The 26,961-nt window shown below is 38.4% G+C and overlaps 1 protein-coding gene across 3 annotated transcripts; it reads right to left on the reverse strand.

The window, feature by feature from the left end:
• Positions 1-5,873: 5,873 nt before the first annotated feature.
• E2F6 (E2F transcription factor 6) lies at positions 5,874-14,829 on the reverse strand. Of its 3 annotated transcripts, none has more exons than XM_062573044.1 (7): positions 14,479-14,816; positions 11,849-11,897; positions 10,506-10,716; positions 10,012-10,171; positions 8,939-9,052; positions 8,113-8,260; positions 5,874-6,606 (listed from the first exon to the last, which is right to left on the reverse strand). In XM_062573044.1, exons 1-7 carry the CDS (start codon positions 14,533-14,535, stop codon positions 6,602-6,604), a joined length of 744 nt encoding a protein of 247 aa, XP_062429028.1. In that variant the 5' UTR covers positions 14,536-14,816; the 3' UTR covers positions 5,874-6,601. The 3 variants fall into 3 exon arrangements, with proteins under 3 accessions (XP_062429028.1, XP_062429027.1, XP_062429029.1); XM_062573043.1 differs by having other exon boundaries at positions 10,500-10,716; positions 14,479-14,810; XM_062573045.1 differs by lacking the exon at positions 5,874-6,606 and having other exon boundaries at positions 8,168-8,274; positions 10,500-10,716; positions 14,479-14,829.
• Positions 14,830-26,961: the final 12,132 nt, after the last annotated feature.

Raw genomic sequence — 26,961 nt, forward strand, 5'->3', positions numbered from 1 at the left:
ATTGTCACTTTTAAGTCTGTTAAAAGCTGGTGTAAAGCCAACAGAGGGAGCAGAAATACAGGAGAGGCTTTCAGGGAACATCTATGAAAACAACTATCATTGTCTTGTTTTCATTTCTGGCAATAAATTTTCAGAAATACATGTATAGCATGCAGAGAATATCTGGAGAGCCTTCCAACTCCTCTATGCAGATTATAACAGATACCACTGTCTAGTTTCTCTGTGAATAGAGGAACAGTATTTTACAGATTAGGAATAGAAGACATTTTAATTTGGAAGATATTTGCTTTTAAGACTCTTAAGTAATCATTTTAATGTCACAAATTTAATCTCTTTTGAAAAAAAAAAGGGGGGGGGTGTGATTCCTAAGATTAAATCTGCAGTAAATTTCCAGTATAGTCTGGAGCATTTCAGACTGGCAGAAATAAGTACACAATAAACACTCAGTAATCTATATTTTCCTTTTGTTCTATTCATCCGCCTAGGGCTGTCAGTGCCTTTGACGCTTTACAAACAAATCAAAATAACAAATCTGCGCATCGAGAAACTGCCAAACTATGAGCCAGATTTGGCAATTAAAAGACTGATATTTGTATTTATTCTTTATTTAGTACTCTGAGAAAAAGCATCTGCATTTAAGATTTATTTGACCTCAGAAGAGACATTAAAGGTACATTAAAGGGGCAGCTTAAAAGTATTGTAGAACAGGTACACTAATGCTTCCCAAATTATTTTACTTTCAGTCCTCTGACCACAAGAAGAACCGATCCAGTGGTGCTTGAGATGAACCTCTGTTTCCCTCGTGAATACTCTCCCAGGGTAGGATCACTTTGCATCATTTCACAGGAGTTTGTTTTCAGTTGAGTAAGGATGTAAAATTATCAGCTGTTAGCTTCTTGCCATTTTGAGTGTTTTGCACATATTATTGTACAGTTAAGGTTGAATCTTTCTATAACACCATGGGGGTTTTTGCACCGAACAATTTGTTTTTTGGGTAAAACAAAATAAATAGTCACCACCATTGGTTGAAGAGAACATTGCTTGGTATAAACCATTCCTTTGCTGACTGGTGGAGTAGCATTACCAGCTAAATCACACTGCTCCCTTCCAGGCTACATCCAAGTTCTGTGAAACCTCCTTTAATTTAAGGGATAGAGACAGCACATGAGTGTTGCCTCCTTTTTCCTTTGGGGAAGTGCATTAAGGTTGATGAAGAAGAACTTCTACCGCAACAAGTAGCTACTGGGAAGTTGGCCTTCATCCTTGAATGCCCAGGTAATAGTTCGGTGTCCGCTGTTAGTCAGGAGAGCTTCTCTCATAGCTTCTATGTAGTCAGAAAAAAAATGGTCTGAATGTTTATGATTCTCACCAGGGGGAAAACTGTAGTAATTTTATCTTGAATGAATGAATGAATGAATGAAAGTTATTTTCTGGACACTTCTGATCAAGAACAAAGCCAGAATACAACTTAGCATATCAGAATTTCAGAAAGCAGCTTCCTCACAGTTTTTGGAAATATCAGTCATATCAGTAACAGCATTGGTGATGTTTACCATGTGTCCTGTTTTCCAAAGTCACGTTAATACCTTCCTTAGTTCCAGATGCCACATTAACACTTTATCACTTTTCCTCTATGTATCAGCACTGTTTAGTAGTATGTATTTCGTAAGTGTGCCCTTGCTCAAGAACTCCTTTTTGTGTGCTGGTAAAGACAATAAACAAGCAGTTAACTACCTACAAAGAGTTACTGCTGCAAGTAATGAAGGGAAATTCTGCTTTTGCTGATGTTGCCAGATCCAGAATTCTTCTGCTCAGATCCCAGCTGTCTCACAATTATTCTGGCTATGCTAAGGCAGAAATCTTGATCTTTAGAGAAGTCTGGATCTAGCTTCAACCTTTGCTTTCAATGAGCTGAATAATAAACATGTGGCCTATTGACCTTGTTTTACTCCAGTTTGCAGACATTTGGATCTTAACCAAGGTTAAAGGTTTGGGCTCATCTCTGATTTATAATCCTTTTTAAAACTTTATCATCCTCATAAACTCTGAAATGCTTATACTGGGCTTTAAACTTTTGACAGATAATTTTTCACATTTAGAAATGAACTTTAAGGCCACTGTTTGCACATACAATTTTGATCCTAGTTTTTTTTGACTCCTAGGAGTCAACAAACCTCTTAAAAATTTGCAGCATGCTCTGTATTTTTATCTATATTAAGAGATATTTATATGTATCTCTTCATATATATAATATTCATATATATATACATGAAGAGTTCCCTTTCCCAGCTTACTGAAATTTTATAGCTAACACCTTTCTAATACCTAACAGCTAACACCTTTTTCATAATAAAAAATAAATTTGTTTTATTTAATTGTTCATGACATTCACTTTGGCTGCATATGAGAGAAAGCAACAACTACTGCTATAACCTGCTTGTGACATTTTCATAGCTACAGATGAAAAAAGAATTCCTTAGAAAATTACAGCCATATCTCCAGAATTTCTGCAAAAAAATATTGCATTATTTAAAATGTTCTGTATAGGATCTGCATTAGACTCTATAAAGAAAGCAAAATTTCAGGAATTTGAATAGCTTGCAGAGCTTTTAGATTGCATTAATGGTTGCATTAACACCAGGCAGGATCTGTAATTGTAAAAATACCCTGTTTTTGATGACTCTGTACTTGGAGCAAACTCCACAACTTGCAGTGTGTCTGAACAAGAGTTCACACCTTTGCAGAGGCTTTTAGATTCATAAAGCTTTCATTTCAAGTGCTAAGATTTCGTTTTTAAGGAGGATGCTATGAAATATTACAGGCCTAAAAAGAGCCAGTAAAAGACTAATGATGTTTTGAGTGCTTATCCTTTCATTTTGCTCTTACAACTTTTAGGATTTAGTAATTACTTGTCTCCTATAACCCTGTCCCTTAATCCAAGAATGATTACAAATACTGTCTCATTCATGGATCATAGTGTGAGAACCTACTACATACCAGCATATTCACGTGGGGCATTTGGACAGCATAGTCCCAGGCCCTTAGACATGGCCCATTATCAGACTTCAGTAGGATGAAAGGAAGGAAAGCGATCACATATGACAGCAGCAGTTACACAAAGAGAATAAGACTTCTTTTTCTTTAAGCTTTAAGTAAATTTCCTTCCAAACATATACCACAGTCTTTTAGAAATGAGCATCACATTCATCACTAAATCTGTATGTGAGAATGTAGGTTTATACAAATAATACACAACTAAATATAATTTATATTATTTCAGTCTCAACATACTTCACACAAATTACTAGTAGAACAGCCGAAGTGGAGCCAAAAAGTGCAGATTTTCCTGCTCTGGAAAACCACTAGGGTAACTAGAAGTTTCAGCACTGTGCCAGAGCCTGCCTATATATCAAGATTACATAAGACCAAATTGTTTAGAGCTTGCAGTAAACTTCATCTATTCAGGATTAACCAATTACCTGGCAAGCACATTCGCTTCAGCACTGAAAATTACAAGAGCTAGAGTGACTCTTGAAATCAGTGTAATTTAATTAGGCCTATATTGCTCTAAACATTTTACAGAAAATAATTAAGCAATCCCCTCTCTTCTTTACAGATCACATTAAATAAAGACCTTTATTCATATCTGAAAATGCTGTCGAGTAACTTCCTGTACCAAATAAAGTGTGAACTCTTGTTCAGACACACTGCAAGTTGTGGAGTTTGCTCCAAGTACAGAGTCATCAAAAACAGGGTATTTTACAATTACAGATCCTGCCTGGTGTTAATGCAACCATTAATGCAAAAAACCCTCAGCCATTCTTATTGAGAGAAAAACAAAAAAAAAGTGATTAGAGCTTTTTAATTTATTACAGGCAGAGTTCTCAAATACCTGAGGGAACTACTTACACATACAAATATGCTGAAATTAGACGTTTATGGACTTAAAAATAGTTTAATTACTTTTCAAGAAAAAAGAAATCAAACATTATTATACATATTCATAGAGTAAGAACTTATCATATCTACATCTACTTTTTAAGTGAGTTTGTAACTTGTATTTAAGCTCAGCATCACTCCACAACTTTTCCCACAGTCCAAGCCTAATCTCTTCAGCAGGTTAGCTGACTTCTGGAACCTAAGCAATACTTTAAGGTTTTCCAGTATCACAAGTCAATAATACTACAAATATTCAAGTAAGAGTAATAACAAGTAAGTGGTTTCTATCTTCAGAAGTCCACTTGTGTTCTATTGAAGGTGCACTATTAAAACAATTTAAGGTATTTAAGAAAATTGCTCAAGTATAACTGGCATATTATAGCTTCTCCCATTTCACTGTGACAATTGTGTTACCTTGAAGGTAAGAAAAATTCTTGCTACAGCTAGAAAACCTGCACAAAGGAGGGAAGGAGAGAAGAATCACTAGAGATTTAAAATGAACAATTCTTAATGCCCCAATTAAATAATTTAAATTACATTCTGCTTTTAGAAACAGTCTTCTTTAATATTTGTAAGACAGTTATCCTGTAAAAGTATACTTACTCCCCAGGTCAAAATACTGTATCATCGTATAACAAAAATCTCACCCCAAAAGATAACATTTAAGATTCCTGATTTTGTGTTGGCAATTGTTCTATACACTTCACAGCAAGCAACATTATCCCAAGCTGCTGAACCAATCTAGGGGACTCGATGCTTTTCTCACAAACAGCCGTCTTACAACCCCCTTCCCCGCAATGAAAGCCCCAATCAAAAATTAAACTTCAAGTCTGCCACCTGGAGAGAAGACATCCTTTAAAGGAAAAATACAATCTTTACATACAAAACCTTATTTCCTAATTTTACATCCATCCCTCCAGCTTTGTTGGTGGAGCATCTTCCCCATTTTTTCTGTGATCAATTTAACAAATGTGCTTTCAGTTTGCTTTATTATTGCATTAGCTCAGCCTGTAGTTTGTATTTTATAGAGATGTACGAGGATAGTATACCACACTGAAGTCCTATCATCTAGAGCTGGAAGCTGTTAGAACATAAAGTCAAGATTACTTTATGACACAAGTTTTAGTCTGGTGTATTTCCCATAATACTTAACAGAACTAACAGTAGATAAATGGATTAACTCTGAATCTATATTAAGGTATATTTAAACTCTTCAGTGCCAACAGTCCCACTTTACTTATTTATTAGTAGACTATAAAACACCTGATTTTACAGTGTCTGCTTAAAATAGCTGGAGAGATGCTGTTTAAGTTTTGAAGTAAGGAGGTTATTAGCTTTAATGTGATCATTTGTGATTAGAACTTAATAGCTAGAGAAAGATGGGCAGTTGTTGACACTGTATGATCTGGAAAACCAAGAGGCTGGTGTTCTGAGGAGTTTTTTTTCCTCCTCCCCTACTTTTTTAATCAAACATAGTAAACTACGAAGAAACACCTTCTAACACAAGACATGACGCTAAGTATGTCGATTGTAGAATAAGAGTTAATCCACTAAGAACATCCAGTCTCAAAATTCTGAAGATTCATTTTACAAATACTGAGGATGGATGAACACAGAAATTTGATGCATTTATAAAGTATCTAACATTTTTGCAAGTTGAAGTCATAGAGTATGGTACTAGTTTCAGGCTATGCTATACGTAAATTCTAGAAAATGAAGTGACCAATTTAAATACATACCAATAGTCAATTTTTTTCTGACAATTGCTACAGTATTGTGGCATCACAGGAATCAGATCAAGAAGCCAGCTGCCAACACCATGTTTATCAGATTTAAAAATTTTTCTTACCAGTTTTACTGTTTGTACTTATCCAGTGAATTACAAGAGTTTAGAGACAAACCCCAACATGAAGTTTAAGTACTCTTAGACTGACCATTTTTATAAGCTTATTTTATTTCTTTGCTGTACAAAAGCAGAAATGCGATTCATCTCAATAAATCTACATCAACAACTACCTAGACTTGATACAGATATATACAAAAGCCTGCTTATTTACTTCAGTTTTGATACCATAGTTCACACAGAGCTGGATGCAAACAATGCAAACAGCATCTACACAGTGTAAGGCAGAACTTCCATGATATTTACATCTTGTTCCTTACATTGAAGATTTCTGATATACCAGGTCCTTGTTACATGTGTATTTGACAATTCTGTTTAATAGCAGTGCAGCTTCAGAACTGAAAAGTGCATTTCTTTATTATATACATTCTTATAAGGATTGTGGATTGTTCAGAAATAGTTTTACAATCTTCATTTTTAAAGGTATTCCTTGTCTATGTTTTCCATCAATTCAAAGTTATTTCATGAGCTAAAAGGGCCATTTTCCCAAAGCACTGTAAATCACATGCAAATATGAAAACAGAACTCCTAAAAGCAACTCTAGGAAATGTCTTCTTTTAACCTGGGAAGATAAGCAGTCCTATGAAAGCACTCAACCAACCCACTGCTGTTTTAAATTTAAAACATTTTGCAGCATTTCAGGCCAGTAAGTTTGCAGTTCCAAGCAGTTTTGAAAAGCTCTTTAACACAGATATTTACATTCTACATTAGATTTTGAGTTGTAATTCATCTCTCACGTCTCAGCTTGCTTTGGAGATCTCACTCTGAAAGAGAAGTGAAAAAGGAAAAAAATACTTCCTGAAAGGCAGTAATTTGAGTAAGTACTGCACTGACACATGCACTGTACCTGCTTCTAATATAAAATATCTAGAACAATTTCGTAAAGCTTACTCCTCTCTATGGTTTAAATACTAAAACTAAGCACACAAGAAAGTCAGTATGTTACTCATTCTGTTAATTACATTATTCAAAGAGTTCAGTTTTGCACATCAGTATACTGCTTATATCTAAGATGGAAAAACTGAAATAAGTTTGATAAGTATTGATGAAAACATCAATAAGTTGATATCAGTAAGAGTTCAGTTTATCTATTGAGTAAGAGTTTGAGTGATACTTAAAAAAAGAAAAAGAAAAAAAAAGGAGTTCTGCAGAAGCAGGGGCAAAGAAGAGACTGTTTTCAGTTGTTCTGCTCTAGCTATGCAACAATGCTGAAGCAAATCCAGTCATTCCAAATTATGGTATTAGTATTTTACGTTCCCCTAAGTCATCTTTAAGGAAAGATATTTGTTATTCTTACATAGTACATTTAAGAATCTGTCAAGCTAACAAAACACAAATAATCTACATTTCCAAGACAACTGTAGCAAATCTTGAATTCTCTGATGGTCACATTTTCTCATTCTGAATTCTGATCCATAAATGTTTTGCAAATTTTTGCAAAGAGTCACGCTAAGAATGTTAAAAGTCATTCCTCTTATGACTTATTTGGGTTAGCAGAAGAAAAAAAAATATGAAATTTATGAAGCAAATGAATCAAAACAACAGCACCAAAAAGTCATTCCACAAGCAATGTAAGAGTTTAATCTTGGCTTTTTTTTTTTTTTTTTTTTTTTAAAGCCAACTCTTCCCCTCAACGATTAAGCTACATTACTAAAAATAAATCATCTTTTGTGTTCTGAGCTACTGTAATTCCTGCCATGTTTATTTTAAAAACACAATATCCTGCAACACTGGGGCTCTGACTGACAAAATTCCAACTAATCATGTTTCAGGAGCTTAAAATACGGTCTCCCCTTCTGCCTACCCTCTTTTAGCCAGGACAATCAATGAGTGAAAGCAGTACACCCTCTTATATAAAACAGAATCTTTGCTCTTGTGACAGCTAGTATTTAGCTGAGCTGCTGGACTCTGCATTGAAGCAGCTGAGAACTCACACACTCGGTTCCATTAGCAGAGTGCAACAGAGCAGTCAGAGCTGACAGGAAACCAGCAACCAGCAGGGGAAGGAAGGGGGTCAGGGAACAAGAGTGGCTTGTTATGGATACACGCATCTAATCTCTTGGCCTGCTGCTCTTGTGAGATAACACAACACCATAAACTTCCATTTGAGGCATTTCCTATACTCCCACACAGCTTAAGTCACTTCAACCACGCTCAGAAGATAAAGTTGAAAACTGTACAAGTATAATCAGAATAGTATGATACAAATTTTTAAATATCACAGGCATTTAAAAAAGTTACACAGGGATAAATAAGTAAATAGATGTTACCTTCATCAGGAGGTACTGATGGCTTAGTTTCAGAAGTCACAGTATCCATATCTTCAAAGGTTTTGGCATCTGGCTTATCTTGTTCCACTTCACATAAATAGACATCAATAGGTCCTTTTGTACTCTTTATATGTACTTCTATGCTATCCTATAAAACAAGGACTTGCATATAAACAAAAGAAAAAAATCTTACAAATTAGTTACCTATTTTTGCTGCAGTCCACACCTCCACACACACACACACACACACACACAATAATAATAATAAAAATATCTATCTCGACATAATCTACTAATGTGCCAATTTTTTGATTTTGGCTACAGTATTGTGTATGTCCTACTCCAGTATTATAGTGACAACTGCATATTCATTAAACAATGAGAATGTACTTATTTGTTGTTAGATCATTACCAAATTATGCTTATTTAATTACCTTGCTTGGTTAGATTTACAATTGCATATACATTTTAGTATACAAATGTTAACAGAACTTTGGAAGTTTCATTATCCACATAACTATCAAACATATTCTGACCCTGGAAATACTTATGTAATGCTTACTACAGGAATTCCATTATCTCTAGCAAAATCAAACAACTCAGATATGCTTATCTTTTAATAATGCAGGTAAATAAAAATCCCCATAGTCTAAAAATAAGCTGCTTAGACTATTAGACCTATTGCATTGTTCAGTGAAACACAAGAAAAATGGAAGAACCAATATTTGCTATACATGACAAAAACTGGAAGCCAATTACTGATTGCTGTTGCAAGGTCAGATTCCAGTGCTTTTGCTCATTTAGGACAGAAATGTATAAGACTTACTTCTTTAGGAGCTGGTACTTCCAATTTTGTTTCTTCTGGAGCTTTGATTGCAATAACAATCTGTTCTTGAAATGCCTGAATGCTATGGATATCTTGATACGTCACATAAGCTAGTGTGTACATTGGTCAAGGATTCTGTAAAGTGATTTGCTAATGGGCAGAAGCAAAGAGTATAATGCTAACTTATATTGAAGCAGAAGACCTACTTAAGAAAAGCAGTAAATAGTTCAGGAGGTTGCTTAGTATTAGGCTTTACAATATTAAGTAGTAGTTGACTGAACAGGAGAATTCCCTCCTCCCCCTTCCCCCCCCCCCCCAATTAAGAAGGGGGTAAAAAAAACCTTAAAAGACTGAGACATTCAATGTTACAAAAAAAACTGACAATGCTAATATCGTACTGAAATTATTAAAAGGAAATCTCTTTTCTATTATCCCATCTGCAGGATAAGACTACATTGGAATTTTTCCAACACAGAAGAGTAACCACCCTTCAAGGTTCATGTTAGTAAGTCACTGGGACTCCATCTTGGGTCCTCTTTCTCATCTAACTTATCAACTCAATCTCACTGGTAGGCCAAGGTCTGTCCTGAGACATTATTCTATAACAGAGAGAACAAGGTGATAGTCAGAGTACTGAGACAATTGCTTCATCTCCATTTTATTTTCTTCCTCTTCATTACTGTTCCAAATGACATTTTATCTCAATATAACCCACCTCCTTACCCTCTCTGCCACTGAGGTACTCTGCTTTCCTTTCCACGGCAAAGTGGCAAAGGAAAAGTACGAAAATAGAAGAACTCCAGTTCTTCCCACTTCACCTCCTCTCAAAATTCTTCAGTGGAAAGGTCATTCAAGTAGCAGTCCCCTGGAAATGCTCTAGACTGCACATGATTCTGCAAAGGAGGGTACATGTCTAATACATATTAATAAGGAACCCAGCAAGTTCCCTGTACACATTATCAAGTATTACTGCACAACTGCGGTATCTGCCTAAAGCTATTCCTAGATACTTGAGTTCTAGTAACCAAAATTACATGTTAGATTTTAAGTGGTGTAAAAGAGCTGAAAGGATATTTTGCATTTTCTTTGTCATCTGTCAGTTCAAATAACTGATGAGCACAATCCTTGATTAATTCATCCAGAGCTTCTTCCATGGCTGACAAGTCAGAAAGTTCATCTCTAAGCTTTTGCTGCTCTGGTGCCTTTCCGACAACTTGATCAAGATCAGAACCTCTAGAAGAATGAAAGTTGTCTAGTATGTTTACATAAATAAGAGCCTGTTCGTTGAATATAGAAAGTGTACTAACAGGAATCAGCAAGGAATTCTGGCATGCTTTACTCAGCTGAAATATATTTCATTGTTATTTTTTTAATTCACTCGATAATCATAAATATAGGATTTGTCCTTAGACTGTCTGAATTACAATAGAATTTAAGACAGTTTCCTTTATCAAAGGTAATTAAATATGCTTAAAAATACTCTGAGCTCCAAACCATAAACATTACTTGGTACTGCTGGTTTTTACTGTTTCAGAAAGTAAAAGTTTCAAGTCCAACTCACACCCACTGGATAAGGTTCTTAGATCTCTTCTGAATTAAGTGGATTCCATCCAACACATTGGTGATGTCATATACTCTTCGTTTTCGTACCCCAAGAGTTGTTGCTACCTCATTTAAATCAAGGACACCATCTGGAGCTGTTTTGACAAGATCCATGAATTTTCGGGTCAAATAAACCAAGGACGCATCAAATCGAGGCTTTGTGACTTTCAGAGTCTCTGTAAAGGTTTGATACAATATTCAGTATAAACTAAACAACATTAAGTGGTTCTTAAGAAAATAACACCAGTGAAAATAAGTCTTGAAACACTACAGCTATTCACAACATTGACATTGAGACAGCATCATTTAAAGTCTGTTAATCTGATACAATTATTGTAAACCAATAAACGTGTACCTAAACAGCAATCATGCATCTTCATGCTTTCAAATTTCATGCTAACATGAATATTAGTAGTTATGTAACTGTATGTTCACTGGGCTTTGTAGACTCAAACTACTTAGTGAATGTTATATGTGCTCAATATGAGCAGTCTCAGAAATAGCAGAAAAGTTATTGGTGAACAGATTGGTTACTTTTGTTTTAGAGCATTTTGTTTTAAAGCACCAAAAAGACTTGATGCCTACGCACTAGTCAAGGAGTTCTGATGCTAGAGTCAATGAAAGACTGTCAAACCATGCTGTTACTTGCATCTTCTCCTACAAAGCAAACCAGGTATTTTTTTATCCAACCAAAATGTATCACTGATCATTGCAGTGTAATGCTTCAAGGGAATTTACGTGTTTGTGTGCACACATGCAAATGTAAGAAAGTTCTCCTAGGAAGCACATTTGACTTCATGATCTTCAACATTTTTCACAGGATAAGTGAGATGTGCACTTTTGCTCATAGTATATCACAACTATTCCATTGCTGCAAGCTTGTGGACAGTTTAATATGATTTTACAGATTCGACAAGTCACTAATCAGTTTGACAGATTCTTTTACCGGAAAGAAGCACAGCTAGTGAGAAAAAGACACAAACAAATTTATTTAAGCTTGTATTTACGTTTGTTAATGTCAGCTGAAATATGCTTTTCCAACACAAAGTTCCAGTTTTCTCTAGCTCATATTTTCCTTAAGCTCACTTTCATTATAGAAGGGTGAGGTATAATTGCAGCAGATGGAATGAAAAGAGGAAAACTAAGAATGTGTTATGTTATCTTAGCAATTTCATTGAGCATGCAGCATTCCTTCTATTCTGTTTTTATTAGATACACAACACTGGTTTACAACACATACTTGACACTGTAAAAAAAAGGATAAAGATTATTCTTGAAGTATTTTACATATGCAATGCAGCAACTTACTTCTTACAAACTGTACCTCATCTTCTACATTTAGGTTGATCACTGGTGGCTGCAGAATTAAAAGGATAAAAGGATAACTGATGTTATGAGATTTCATATACATAGGAAGCTTCTCCAGGTGAAACCCCCATCTGAACTGTAGCTGCTACAGGGATGACAGCATTGACAACTCAGCAGGTACTACTGTGAAGGAATCTCATTGGATAGAGGAGATACTTGTTAATTCCTGTCAATTTTCGGCTTTAACCTCAACATATCTTCCTCTCTCTTGGAAAGCAGGAAATACCACCAAAAACTCCCTAATGCTTAGGCAGTGGTCCCAACACAAAGCAGTTATCGGTATAAACTCTATAAACATCAGTTTCAGACACTCCCTGTAACAGCTCATGTACTAAAGATACCCAGCTATCACACAGCATCACAGTTACTTTGTACTAGACTTCCAGACTAGCAGAGTTTGCTCTGGTCTTGAAACGGACATGATGATCTCAGTCAACTACTTTCTTATTCCTTTCCCCCTTCCCAATTCAAACAAAAGGAACAGTTTCAAATTCAAGTTCAATCCAGTTGGAAGAGTCCTCAGGAGGTCTGAAGTCCACCCTCCTGCTCAAAGCAGGAAGAGCTACTATGTCAGACCAGCTTACTCAGGGCTTTATACAGCTGAATCTTGAAGGCCGCTAAGGACAGAGGCCATACCTCTCTGGGCAACTTCTTCCACTGCTTGTCTCTCCTCAGAGGGAAAAGTTTCTCCTTATATCAAGTTGGAACCTCTGTCACCTCTTGTTTCAATTCATGCCTGTTTTCCATTATCCTCCCATCATGTACTGCTGCTAAACCTCTGGCTCCATCTTCTCAACAACTTTGTAGCAAGTACTGGAACATTGCTATGGCTTAACAAGCCCAGCTCCCTCAGCTTCCCTCATAGCTCTTGTATCTACATATGTAGTATTTAAAAGAAAATAATCAGTTTGGTCAAGCAAGAATAGCCTTGCTGGCTATTCCCAGTCACCTTGTCCTCCTTCATGTTCCCAGAAATGCCTTCCAGGAGAATTTGCTCAATGGTTTTCAAGAGACTGAAGTACAGCTGACCAACCTGTACCTGATCTCCATGACCTCTTGAAAATGATAGAGAACAAGCTCACAATGGTATCAGCCAACTCTCTCAGATTCCATTAGACTGGTATGGGTTGAGATTTCTCAAGAAATCTCTGACTTGGTACTTTTCCACTACCAGTAGCTCCTCTTCTCCTTGATCCCTGCCATTAGACACAAGAGTCTAGAGGACCTTGCTTCTGAAGACCCATGCAAAAAAGCTGAGTACTTCAACCTCATCTGTCTGCTGTCCCTAAATCACTTGCCCCATTCAGCAGCAGAACCACATTTTCCTGGTTATACTTTTACTGCTAAAGTAGCAGTAATTTTCTTCTTTATCACCCTTGACATCCCTTGCCAGTTTCAACACTAAATGAGCTGTGGCTTTGCTAGCATTATACCTGTATGTCCAGACAATGTTTTTACTTCTCCTTTGTAGCTTGCCTTTGCTTCCACCTCCTGCAGATCTCTCCCCATCCCTCTCTGGCTCAGGCATACCCATGCCTCTACACATCTGCTTGTCTGGCTGCATAAGATGGGGCATTCCCAGACAGAAGATTCCTGTGCTTGAGTGAAGCTGCCCTTACCAGATCTCCCAGTTCTTGGGTTCCTCTACCCCACAAAGTTCCAGAAAAAAGCCTTCAAAAAAAGTATCAGCTACCAGTTCCCTAAATAAGCTGGAGTCTGCTTTCCTCAAGTCTAGTATCTGTACTCAGCTACGTGTCTTCCTCACTACACCCAGCATCCTGAACACCACTATTCAATGGCCCCTACAGCCAAGACTGCTACTAATTACCACCTTCCTGCCTTCCTTGTTTACGATAAGCAGATTCAGGACAGCACCACCTCTGGTTGACTGGTCCATCACCTGGCACTGTGTTGTGCCCTATGCCCTTTGTTTCTAAAAATCACCATCTCTAGTAGCAAGAAATTTTCAACTACTAATGGGAAAAAAAAATCATAGAAAGCTTTTCATGGCATTCAGATAATGCTACCAAATAACATTTAGCCCAACAGTTGAAGTTGATAAAACCAAGCATTATTTAATAAAATGCCACAAAATAGCTATTTGCAATTAGCTATTTGATTACACTGCTAAAAGTTATGCCAGACACTGCATAAAGGTAGATTACCTGAACTTCACAGGCTTTCAGGGAAAAGCAAAACAATGCAGTAGCCTGCAACTGATTTTCAAATACATCTACAACCTAGTTAACTTGACTAACAGGTTATAGTTAACACAGCTAAGAAAAGCATCGCTTTGCACTATGACTAACATTGTAACAGTTTCCTTTCCAATGCAGCCTGCTAGAATGCGATGAGGGAGGGAGGCATCACTACGCTTTTACGCGCTTCTCAGGCCAGGTACACCACATCGCCGCCGCTCAGGCGGATCCTGCCCGACAGGTGAGAGAAAGGACTTCCCGGGATCGCCTTAAAACGCTCAGCGGCGGGAGAGCGGCGTCGCGGCGCCGTCCCGCCCCGGCCCCAGCCGCAGGCAGCGCCTCCCTTCCCCGCCCGCCGCGTCCCTCACTCACACGCAGCGTGTCCGGCTGCAGGGGCCGCAGACGCTCCCACTTGGCGGGGGTGGCCATGTTTGCCCGGCCCCTCCTCCTTCCTCAGGCCGGCCGCTGCCTCGCGCCGAGGGAGGCCTCTCCCGCCCGGAGGCCAGGCGGCGGTGGGAGGGCGCCTAGTGGCCTCGGCGGCGCGGTGGCGAGTCCATGTCCGAAGAAGGCGCCGCCGCCGCGCCTCGGGGGAGGAGGGGGGCGGCAGGGGGTCTCCCCTCCCCCGCCCGCCCCCGCACGGCTGCGCGGGCGCGCGCGCTCGGCTGCCCCCTCGCCACCCCCCTCCCCTCCCGACCCGCTGCGCGGAGAGGGCGCGCGAGCGTCGCGCGCGAACGGTCACGACGACACCCCCCGCCGCCGCCGCCAAAAAGGGCGGCGAGCGGCGACTTCCCTTACCCAGGAGCCCCTGCGGCGCGCGCCCTCGCGGCAGCCCCGCCCACCCGCGCCGCCTTTCCCGCCCTCCGGGGCCTCAACGGCCGCTCGCCTGCTGGGGCGGGGCGGAGGGAGCCGCCGCCGCCGCCGCCGCCGCCGCCGCCGCCGCCGCCGCCGCCGCCGCCGCCGCCGCCGCCGCCTCTATCCCTCCGCTCGGCGGCCGGCGGGGCTGCCGGGGACGCGGCTGCGCTGGGCGCCGGGTGCTCCTCGAGTGTCGCCTGTCTCGGTGCTTCCTGCGCTGCTCTCCCCCTCCCGGAGCAGCATGAGAGAAGACTTTCTCTCCCGCCTCACCCGTGTCTTTCGAGCGAGGTGTGGTGGCGAGGAGAACTCCCTGCATCACCCCAGGGGGCTAAAAGTCATTAGAACAGGGGAGTTCTCGCTACTTCGGTTATTTGAAAGCGTGTTCCCTCTGTGTGCAATATAAACCAGGAGGAAGTGCCCTGCCCAGGCACCTTCATGTAAATATGTGTGACAATAGTGTTGCGTGCCAGGCCAGAGAGCTATATGTGACACCCGTCAGGGAGATCAGGATCCCGTGTGCATACTGAAAATAACTTAATTACAAGTAGTGAATGGGGGGAGAGCTGAGTATGTTTCTCAAGGGCCAGAGAGGAGCCAACAGCTGGAGCTTGCCTCAACCAAGCCTCTCCATTTTCCTCTCAAGAGGAAGGAGGTCTCAAATCCCTTCCCAAATACCCATGTCCGTGGCTGCTTCTGTCCTTTTGTCTGGACTTTTGATATCCTTTGTCAGGCTTTCCTTTGCTCTTCCCTTGATCATTTGTCTGCATCATTTATTAGCTGACCTCTGCTTGTGAGGTGAAAAGGCTTCTGTAAAACGTGTAACTGTTAAACTGTTTAATTTGCTGACTGATGGCTGTTTATGCCAGTTAACATCCTCTACCATACGGTACAATAGGTGCTCTGTCACAGAGTTATTTTGCATGAAAACAAAACCACTCTGAATTGTTTTGCTTCCGGCACTTCAGGTGGAAATTCAAGTCACTCCCTCCCACAGGGGAGAGCACCCTCAGGGCAGGCGCTTTGCAGAAATGTGAATTTCACAGGACATTTTGTGAAACTACTAGTTTAGTATGAGGAAGTCCAAGGCATGATGGGCTTGATTCATCTTCTAATGTAGTTCTGACTGCTTAGGTCAAAACTGTGTTATCTTGATAAAATGTTGAATCCATTTCCATTTACTAGCTCTTTCTTATCCCTGCAGGTTAGATATTCCTTTGGAGTAGTGTCTGACACCACTGATGATACATGGGATCTCTTGATAGAGGATGGACTTTTATGCATAGCAACTCATTTTTAATTAATGACTTGTGTAACAATAATTGTCCTTGTAGAGAAGTACAGAACTGAGATAGGTTGTTCTTGTGTTCTGATCAATTTATAACAAAAAAAAGGGAAAAAAGTATGTTGTAACTCCTCGAAAGTATGATTTCTATGTATCAGGAGACATGAAGGCTTGAGCTGAAGATGCTAATGTTGCTTGTCTGTATTCTCAGGAGATCTGAGACTAGTGCAAATGCAAAAGGTTCTCCATGGAAGCAACAACATCACTGTGAAATAAAATGCTAGCATGACATTCCTGGTTCATACTCTTTTTTTATTAACATTATGATTCTTGCTATCTACTTTAAGGGGATCTATATTCCTACAAGGAATCAGAATGTGACCCTCTCTGTCATATTGTTGATTGGAAGACATATCTTACATTTGTTATAACAGGTTGTATAAACCCTGTTATAACGATAAAGCAGGTTTTTCCAGCTGGAACAGCAAAATGATTCGGAATAGATGTCTCGGACCACTTTATTTTGCAGGTTATGTAATAAATGTGCCATGCAGCATAAAAATCTTTGCATACAATTTTGATGATTGTTGGATAGACTGCTATAATTTGAGGATTAGGACACACGTACTTTTACATGTACCATTTTAACCCATGTGAAAAATGTGTTAACATTTACATCTTTTATAAAAGAATATTGTGCTGTTCTTCTAGCCGGTCATAAGATCAAATTATTTTGTTGCTGTGGCTCTCTGTCAATGGGCTTGTGGAAATACATAACTGAGCATAGAAAAGTCACACAGTGATTCAGATTCAGGAAGATTTTTCTGCATTCACATGAAAAAAAAATCTGATTCTTATTTTAAATGAAAATTAGGTTTTGAAGAAACTGATTGGACTGCCATGAATTTCAGCTATGGCATTTTGGTGAACAAAGAGTGTAATTATAGTGCATTACTACTTAATAAAGTTGATAATTAAATCTTTCCCACATTAATTCTTTGGTGAATGCATTTGTGCACGAAAATATAAACTATACCCCACTTACTGTTCTCTTATTGCGTATGAAAATAGCTGTTCAGCTTTGTAATATTTCCTGCATTAACTGTACTAGACACGATTCTTGAAGTGAAAGCTTTGGTTAATTATCAGTTTGAAGTTGCTTACCTCATTGAATTGATTCTAGATTTGCCACCAGGGGGCACTAATTCCATTTCCCAAGTCTGATCTGTTAAAATTAGTGTATTTAAGAACAGTGGTTTCACTAAACTTTTGAAAGGCTATATTTAAAAGTTAAAATAGAATTTGCTTAAAAAAACTTCACTAGTATAATTTAATGCCATTTAGGTAATAAAATGAATCTTGTATTTTACTTGCCATTCTCATGTATGTGGTTTGTACTTCCACTTTGAACAGCTGGAATTAGACCGTTTTGTGTAACGTTTTTAGTGGTGAACCTAGTACTGCATGGTTTAGGTTTCATGCAGAGTGGATTTTTTTTTTGTATATTTTATGTTTCTACTCTAATGTTTTAAAATTTGTTTTGAATGCCATTGCTTTCACATTAGTCTTTTATTGTTTCATTACAGTAGTTTCCTATTAGTGTTTATTAGCCTATAAACATAATCCTAAATTTGGGAATTATATCACCTGACAGATACCTTTATATCCTCATTTGGTATGTATTTATTTTAGTTATATGCGTAGAAGTTATAACATACTATAGTTAAAGCCAAGACCTTATTCTGTAAGAAAATATACCGACTTAAGAGAGATTCTGTATTAAATGCAATCTTATATTTAGTGATGATAATCTTGTAAATGAATCTTCCAGAAGGTACATATGTACTGTTGTAAAGATGAGCCAGGGAAAAATCTTCCTCCAAAGGTACAAAAGTTGAAAATCATGGAAGACAGAAATGCTTGTAAGTATTTGTTTAAAATACATATTTTTGTATATTAGGGTGCTTGTTTCTGAAAGCTTCTTAGCTTTCCTGAAATCCTAGAAAATATATTCACTACTGCATAATGATTAGGCATCAAGATCTGAAACATTATTATGATTTTTTTTAATTCTGTGGAATGTAATGATTTGAGTCTATTTCTGGTAATAATGCAGCCTTATTTGATTTGCTCATCTTCACCTGAGAAGAAAAATTGTTCCTGTGTATATGAATGGATGAGTACTCATCCATTAGTTTAAGAAATCAAGTCAGTTTCTTTCATTTGTCATGTGAGTATGGGAATGGTTGAGTCAGATCTTTTACAGAGTAGTGCTAAGCAGCATTCTTTTTTCTGTGATACCCTGTGTTGTACACCTGAAATAAAATTAAAAGTCCCAGATGTCTATGACATGGTGTGAGACATAGCTCTTTAGGACATGATATTAACCTAAGCCCTTACCTTTTATACCTGTAACCAGGACAAGAAATTAAATAAATGGGAAAAGTACCCTGAAGGGGTCATTATTGTTAAGTAAAGGGCAAGTGCTGCAAATACAATGAACACTTTTGTATTTTATTCAAAAGGTTCTGTGAATGTTATGTGCTTGCTGGGTGCTGAAACTCAGCAGTGAGCCATCTCTCATCTGGAAAAACCAGAGACTTTCTAGGCAAAGGTCTTAACAGAACTTGCTGAAATTTTTCATGCTAAGTAGTTTATAAACACAAATTTTCTATTGCAAGTGGGCTTTATTATATTTCTTGTTGAAGGAGTGCTTCAGAACTGTGGCATGAGACATGGGAAGAAGGCTTGATAAACCTAGATGAGGAGAATTGAGGTAGAAAGCTGTCTAATACCAACAGGAGGTGGAGATTCTCAATTCCTTCATTATGGAGAGCTGGGAGAAAGGAAGTGTTCAAATCTGAGTTCTCTCTCTTGAAAGATGCTTCATTTCTGCCAGCTGTTTTGCTGTTAGAGATCAAATCTTGTACACATGATTATTGATTTTTATATTTAGTTTGACAAGGTATATTCCTGTCTTAGATATGACTGTGATGTTGTGGTAATGTTCAAAATTACTGTCCAATAGTTACTCCTAAACATATATCTCCAAGAAAGAAGAGAATTTGCATTTTCTGATATGAGTAGAGGAATGAAATTATGGAAATCAATAAAGGCAACAAAGATTACCTGCACGGTTACTCAAGTTTATGTAAAAGACCTTTATTGCTCATGTGGCACTATCTTGTAACATAAATGTGATTCTAGAATATAGAAGATGATTGGGTAGCTATTGGTAAAACAACAAAAGTATTGTAAAGAGTTTTCCATACTAATTAATACTTGACAAGAATTTTAAAAGAATTCACAGTTTTGATTTTCAAGAATCCTCCATAATAAAAATGATACCTCTAGATAGGACAAAACTTTGGGAATTGCCAATATGATGTTTACTTTTCTTTTGAATGCAAAACCAGTCTGAGTCATCTGGATAGGCATAGTGCAACTTCTGCTGCATAAAACCATGGAAATACCAAAAAGCTTCCAATAACTGCTTATTGCTATATAGCTGAGAGGTGAATAATGCATTTTGTGCTTGATTGTCTTCAAGGAAGTGGTTAAACTCCATTTCAAATTATGAAAAGGATACTATAATTGAACAGTTTGAACTTTGAAAAGAGATTGTTGTATGCAATTCATAATCTTAAGATTAACTTTAGGAGACACTCTGTTTATTATAATAAATATTTGCTTACAGTCTAGATATTCAGCAGATTTGACATAATGCAGCAGAATGTTACGGTGAGTCACTATTTGATTTTGAAAGATGACTAAAAGTACGTTCATTTATTAGCCAGAAGAATTTCAAAAATGCATGATATATTTCATTTTGCCAGCTTTAAATGTATAAAAAGGTGGAAGCATGTCCTCATAATAAGATGACTTCTGTGCATCTTGTGGCTGAAAGTTTCTTAACAGGTTTTATAGCTATTTGAACTTTTTTTTTTTTTTTTTTTTTTTTTTGCTTTGCTTTAGGTGAAGATTGTCCCATTGCAATTTTTATGCTATTTTACATGAGTAATCTCGTGTGTGTGCTGAGGCCTATGATAAAGCGCATTAATTGAAGGCAGAGTTGGATCTGGGTGAACATACTATAGCCTAATAGAGGTAAATGTTTAAAGTTTGCCACTGCCATCCTTTGCCTGTTTTTCACTCTGCTTATTAGCAATGAGAGCATGAGATGACAGAGAAGTGGGAGCAAAGTGTTGGGAGACCTCCTCTGTGCTGAGGGGAATGTAGAAGAGACAGAGATTCTGGGAAAGTAGATTCCTTGCTGCTGGCATCCTGTACTGTGCGAGAAAGCTGGAAAAGCAGAAAATCATAGAATTAGTAAGGTTGGAAAGGACCTCTGGAGATCATCTAGTCCAATCTCCCTGCTCAGCAGGGTCACCTACAGCATGGTAGACAGGGTTGCATCCAGGTGAGCCTTGAAGATATCCGGAGAAGGAGACTCCACAACCTCTCTGGGCAACCTGTGCCAGTGCTCCATCACTCTCACAGGGAAGAAATTCCCCCTCACGTTCAGGCGGAACTTCCTGTGCTTTAATTTCTGCCCCTTACCTCTTGTCCTGTCACATGGGACAACTGAGAAGAGTTTGTCCCCGTCCCCTTGACACCCTCCCTTCAGGTACTTGTACACATTGATCAGATCCCCCCTCAGTCTTCTCTTCCCCAGCCTAAAAAGGCCCAGCTTTCACAGCCGTTCCTCCTAGGGCAGGTGCTCCAGCCCTCGGATCATCTTTGTAGTCCTACACTGGACTCTCTCCAGTAGCTCCATGTCTCTCTTGTCCCGGGGAGCCCAGAACTGGACACAGGACTCGAGATGAGGCCTCCCCAGGGCTGAGTAGAGGGGCAGGATCACCTCCCTCCACCTGCTGGCAACACTCTTCCTAATGCACCCCAGGAGACCATTGGCCTTCTTGGCCACAAGGGCGCATTGCTGGCTCATAGTCAACCTGTCATCCACGAGCACTCCCTGGTCCTTCTCTGCAGACCTGCTCTCCAGAAGGTCAGCCCCCTAGCTTGTCCTGGTGCCTAGGGTTATGTTCCCCTAGGTGCAGGGAAATACTGAGAAAACCCTCAGAATGGTTTCTGTGTCACAGAGTCACAGAATCACAGAATTGTTGAGGTTGGAAGGGACCTCTGGAGATCATCTAGTCCAACCTCCCTGCTCAACCAGGGTCACCTAAAGCATGTTAGACAGGATCACATCCAGGCAAGTTTTGAATATCTCCAGAGAAGGAGACTCCACAACCTCTCTGTGCAGCCTGTTCCAGGGCTCTGTCACTCTTACAGTAAAGAACTTCCTCGTGTTCAGACAGAACTTTCTGTGTTTCAGTTCATGCCCATTGCCTTTTGTCCTGTTGCTGGGCACCACTGAAAAGAGTCTGGCCCCGTCCCCTTGACACCTTCCCTTGAGGTATTTGTAGACATTGATAAGATCCCCTCTCAGTCTTCTCCAGACTAAACAGGCCCAGCTCTCACAGCCTTTCCTGATAGGGGAGATGCTGCAGCCCTTGGATCATATGGAGGCATCCGTGTTCTAACCACCCATGCTGTGCATAGCCAAACCCAGTGCTGCCATGTTCTGCCATGTTACCTGTTTTGGGGTAACATCCCTCAGGTACAGGTTCTCCTCCTCCAGCAAGGTTAGACCACCTCCATCCCCAGATCGAGCAGACTTTTCTGGCCCTCTGTCCTTCTTTTCCTCCTGCTTTGCCACCATAAACAAACAGAGTATAGTTATCATCAGTAATAAGAAAAAAATTTGTGGGATGGCAAAATTAAGGTTTGTCTACAGTGTTGAAAAACCTTGAGTGGGTTCTGATTGAGAAAAAAATTTGTGGGATGGCAAAATTAAGATTTGTCTACAGTGCTGAAAAACGTTGAGTGGGTTCTGATTGAAAGGTAAATTCTTACAAATAGTAGTATATTATTTGATTGTAAATGTCACTTTTTTTTTTTTCCTAAAGACACACTCTAGCAAAGCAAGGAAAAGCTGTAGAGATAACTTCACATTTTTAATGCAGCAAATTAAATTACCATAATTTTATTCTCTTATTTTTCTGAAAATTTTGGCCCATAGACTTTTCTTTATCTCTTTTCTAGGATAGTTTTTTCCCCATTACTCATCTGGAATAACGCTTATTACATGGCATGAAATTTCATGTCATTTCATTACATTACATGTTATTTCTCTCATTTCTCTTAAAAAAACAAAGGAAAAAAAACAAAAAAACAAGTCCTGTTTTCTGGCTGTAATTCTAGATCTAACAAAGATGATGTCTCTCTTTACAAGTTTGTCTTGGCTTTTGTATTCTGACATGTGTCTTTGGACTTGACCCCGGGACAGGTACAGTAATTTCTATTAATTTTAGCCATCATCTTGCTGAGATGAGCCACACATCTTAGATGCACTTATAGTTACTACAGTAACCTCTACCCAGGAATAATCAGGCATGCGTGTCACTTGACTAAAATGCAGGTCAGTGCATTAAGTTTTGGCCACCTTTAGCCACATGCATGAGAATGCCTGTGTTTTGGCCATGTGATAAGCATGTCGTGTAACTGAAAATGCTTATGACACCTTAATTTTAACAGTTTCATAATAAAATATTGTGGGGATTTTTATTCCTGCTTTTGTTTCTCTTGAAGGGATTGGATGCATATCCATCATGCACTAGGAAAAAAGCTTTCTTGGTCATGTAATGAGTGCTATTCTAGATGAGTAGTGGGAAGGAACAATGTGTCCTAGAAGAAGGAAAAGAAAAGGCTATAGACCAAATTAATTGCCCTGATAGGCTAGATTCAGCTGGTGGACTATATAATGAGCACCTGGGATTCAGGTAATTAAATGTACTGATTTTGAAGGAGGAAGTTCAGGAGTTCATTCAATATCTACACATAAAAATGGGCAGGATTTGTTCCCTCTGTAGATTAGAACTTGAACATTTTAGATAGCTGTTAAGCGTGTAGCATGACTTCTGTAAAGGTGTTAAAGATGGCTTAAATTCTAGGAATTCAGTGTCAACTGAGTTTTGTTTCAGGAAAGTGATGATTACATGGTTAATTCTATCAGTTAGTGAGAATCTGGTAGTCACTTTAATTTATAGTTTGTGAATATGTTCAATAGTAATTCTAGAATCCACAATGCAGATCATTTTTATTTCTAGTACATATTTATGTATAATGTGATTGCATTCTCATTCTTGTGGCTATCTAAATATATCACTATTGACAGAAACACATCCTCAGCTACTGTGTCTGTGAGGATATACTGGATGTTTAGTATTTGCCTTTCAAATGTTATTGCTTATATAATTTATATTACCTTATGTAATGTTTGTAACATGAATGATATAAAATCTTCTCACTAGTTTATTAGGAGGCTTAAGAAGGTAGGAGGCCAAGTCAGGTACAAATTAGAAAATAGGTGACAAACACCTAAATGATTACTTATGATCAATAATGCAAAACAAATAGTTTTATATAAGACAATGGGTTTGGGCAGATTTGCCTTTTGTTTGAACGCTTTAAACACTGAGTTTCTGCAAACTTTTAGAAAAAGCTTCTGCATATTTTACATAAAATAAGAGCACACTGAGGCTTAGTGATTATAGCTGAAGTAAAATATATACTAAAATTTATGCTTCAGCTGAAATGGTCAAGCTCCTGGCTGGTGCTGGAAGTGTAAAGCAGTCACTTAACTCTATTCATATACAGAATGAGTCTTCTGGATTAGTTCAGAATTTCATGGCTGCCATGACAACCCCTGGGCTATTCTACTGATCTGTATGCTCTGCTCAGAAACCTAGGCTTCTGCCAAAAATATGATTCTGCTGTTTAAATTGTGCAGGTCATCATTGTCTTTTGCTGCTGCAGTTCAGAGTGTAGCTGTTCTAATGAAGATAAGAACTTGTTTTGATGGCCTGTCATTGGAAGGTGAGAGGAACAGTCAACCTTGAGGGAAAATACTATTTGATTTAACAATTTAATTCTGTTAAGGACTTGGATACTTTTTGCCTGGCATGCCTTCAGTACCATTTTCTTTACATCTTTGCAGTGGTTTGTGATTTATGTATGATCAGTGAATAAACAATGGAGTCTGTTAGAGTGTCTGTGGTAGAAGTCTTGTGCTGAACATGGCTGATGAAAAACATACAGTTATTTAAAGACTGCATGCTGTGGCTGTATCAGTATAATAAATAAATCTTTGCTGTGATTGTATCTTGAAAGTTTCATGCAGCGTATTGTTTTAAAATGTTTAGCATCTTTATAAAACACAGTTGACTTGAACTTGAAATTGATGTTTTAGGTGAAGATTTTTCATCTCACTTTACCAATAAAATTGTTAGAAATGTGCTATTAAAAGGACACAAGATTGTCTGCAAAAAACTTTGCTTCATAAGTAGCAAAGTATATTGTTTGTATTCTGTCCATGACAATGAACATTAGCAATAGCCATCTTAGGAAATAGTTTAAGAAGTTGAAGAGATATAGAATATCCTTTGGAATACAGTTTAGAGAATTCCTATACCAACAGACTTCCTGTATCTGGACTATCTATTGAGGGACTAATCTCTGTGTGTTATTTTAGTTTGCTTTTAAATCTATTGATAATTTTGGCTGCTATTATATTTTACAGCAGTGAGTTCCACAATTTAATTTTAAATTATTTGAAGAAACTAATTAATTTTGTTTTAAATATGCTTCCTGATCATCTCATTGAATGCTCTGTAATTCTTGTGTTATAAGAAATAACTGGAAATGATTTTTAATTTACTTTCTCCATATTATTTGTAACTTTATGTATATTTAGTATGTCAGCTCAGTTGCCTCTTTTCTAGTCTAAAGACTCCTAGTCTATTTAATACAGTTTGTATGGAAGTTATTTCAAGTTTGTAGACACCCTTCTCTGTTGTTTTTCTGTTCTTCTATATCCTTTTCAAATGGAGTGGCCATTTGAAAGAAGCTAGCACTGAATGAAGTAAAGACTGTGCATGCTCATTCATTTCAAATTGATCACAAGTTTCAATAAGACTGATGAATAGATTGTATTAATATAGTAGATGTTACTGTTGTGCTGAAAGTCTCTTTCTTCTGTTTGTGGGATGATCCAGAGAACATGAGCAGTTGCTCCTCTGCCCTGTGGACTGCTTTCTGCCACCCATACATAGATGGGTCATGCCTGCTGTTTGCCTTATGAGGCCACTGACAAGGAGAAAATGTGGATTAAGATATCTTAAGTTTGATAACTTTTATTATGAAGTTACTGTACATTCAGTTACTACACATTTATTGTGTCTGACCTTGGCCTTGTAGTAGCTAACTTGCTGCTTAATTTTAGGTACCCAATAAAACAAACTTCATAAAGTAAGTGCCTGATACATCCTGATACATCAACGAAGAAGAGCATCAGGTGCCTCTCAAGGCCTCCAGAGGGAGATCCTGTCCACTTCATGTAAGGGTTTTTTCCTAAGCAGTTAAGATCTTTTAGAAGTCTTCAAGATCACCTACTTCTCCTCTTAGTCTTGGTAACAAACATGGGCACTTTAGAAGGAGCAGTTCATTAGGTGTCTAAAATTAGATCCTTAAGGAGAACATAGTGGCTAGCAACACTTATCTTTTATTTGATTTTTGTAAACCACTTACTGTTTATCTGAAGGTGTTACCAGTCATAAGAATGACTGAGAATGAAAAAAGACCACTGAAGCACATATATCATCCAATGTGAAAAGTTGGAGGACACAGCTATGGTTTTCTTGACCTCAAAGGCTGTTATTTCATAGCTTGTAAACTTTTTAAAAAATATCAGTAGTAACTTTTTCACCTTCATTAGCTATTGCATCATCAGATTATACTGGTATTTAAGTCTGGTCATGCAGGGGAAAAGTTTAGAAGCTTCTTTAAGAAAAGTTCTTTAGAATAAAGATAGAAAGGTAAGCAAAAAGCATCAAAAACAGGTAAACTGGACTTGGGAGGTAACAAGCTATCCAGGGCTTTTTTCTTTAATCTGTATAGAATTTTAAAACTAATTTCCAAATGGCAGGTTTTGGCTGTTGTAACTTTTCATACTTTTTCATAGACTTTTTTCATACCCACAAATAAAATAGCAAAAATTTCCAGTTCTGTAAGACACTTCCTCTTTTTCTTCATATTCCTGGTATTTACATCTATTTTATAACTCTTTTACCTCCAAGGGCTGCTGAAATTGTCTGTGCTTTAGACCCTAGAGCCAAATAAGGCATGTGTAGTTGGGAAGATACCATATTCAGTGGGAAGCAGGGGTGAGGATGTATGAGACTAGAGAGGAAAAGGCAGAGGGGAGGGCAAAGGGTTTGTATTCTTGACCTTAGGTAGCTAATGCTGAGAGGTAGCGTATTGTATTGAAGCACAGATAGAAGTAGAGTTTGTGGATGGGAAGGAGGGAGCAAGGAGGAGGGAGGAGGAAGCTGGGCCAGTGAGGGGGGAGGAGGAGAGAGCAGCATCTCTATCTTTCTTTGCAGACCACGCTGCTAAACAGCAAGGGGAGGCTCATGCTTCCCTAATATCCATCACTCCCTGCTTCCAACGTGGTCGCAGACAGAGCAACAAAGAGGGTCTCAGAGGTAAGATCGTGCAACTTGCAAAGCTGTAGCATTTGCCAAAATAAGGGGAAGCAGCAGCAAGAATATAGAGAAATGATTTAAGCACCTGGGAGTGTTTGGTGGCGGGGGGATATC

This window comes from Rhea pennata, chromosome 3 (assembly GCF_028389875.1).
Source record: "Rhea pennata isolate bPtePen1 chromosome 3, bPtePen1.pri, whole genome shotgun sequence".
Lineage (NCBI taxonomy): Eukaryota > Metazoa > Chordata > Aves > Rheiformes > Rheidae > Rhea > Rhea pennata.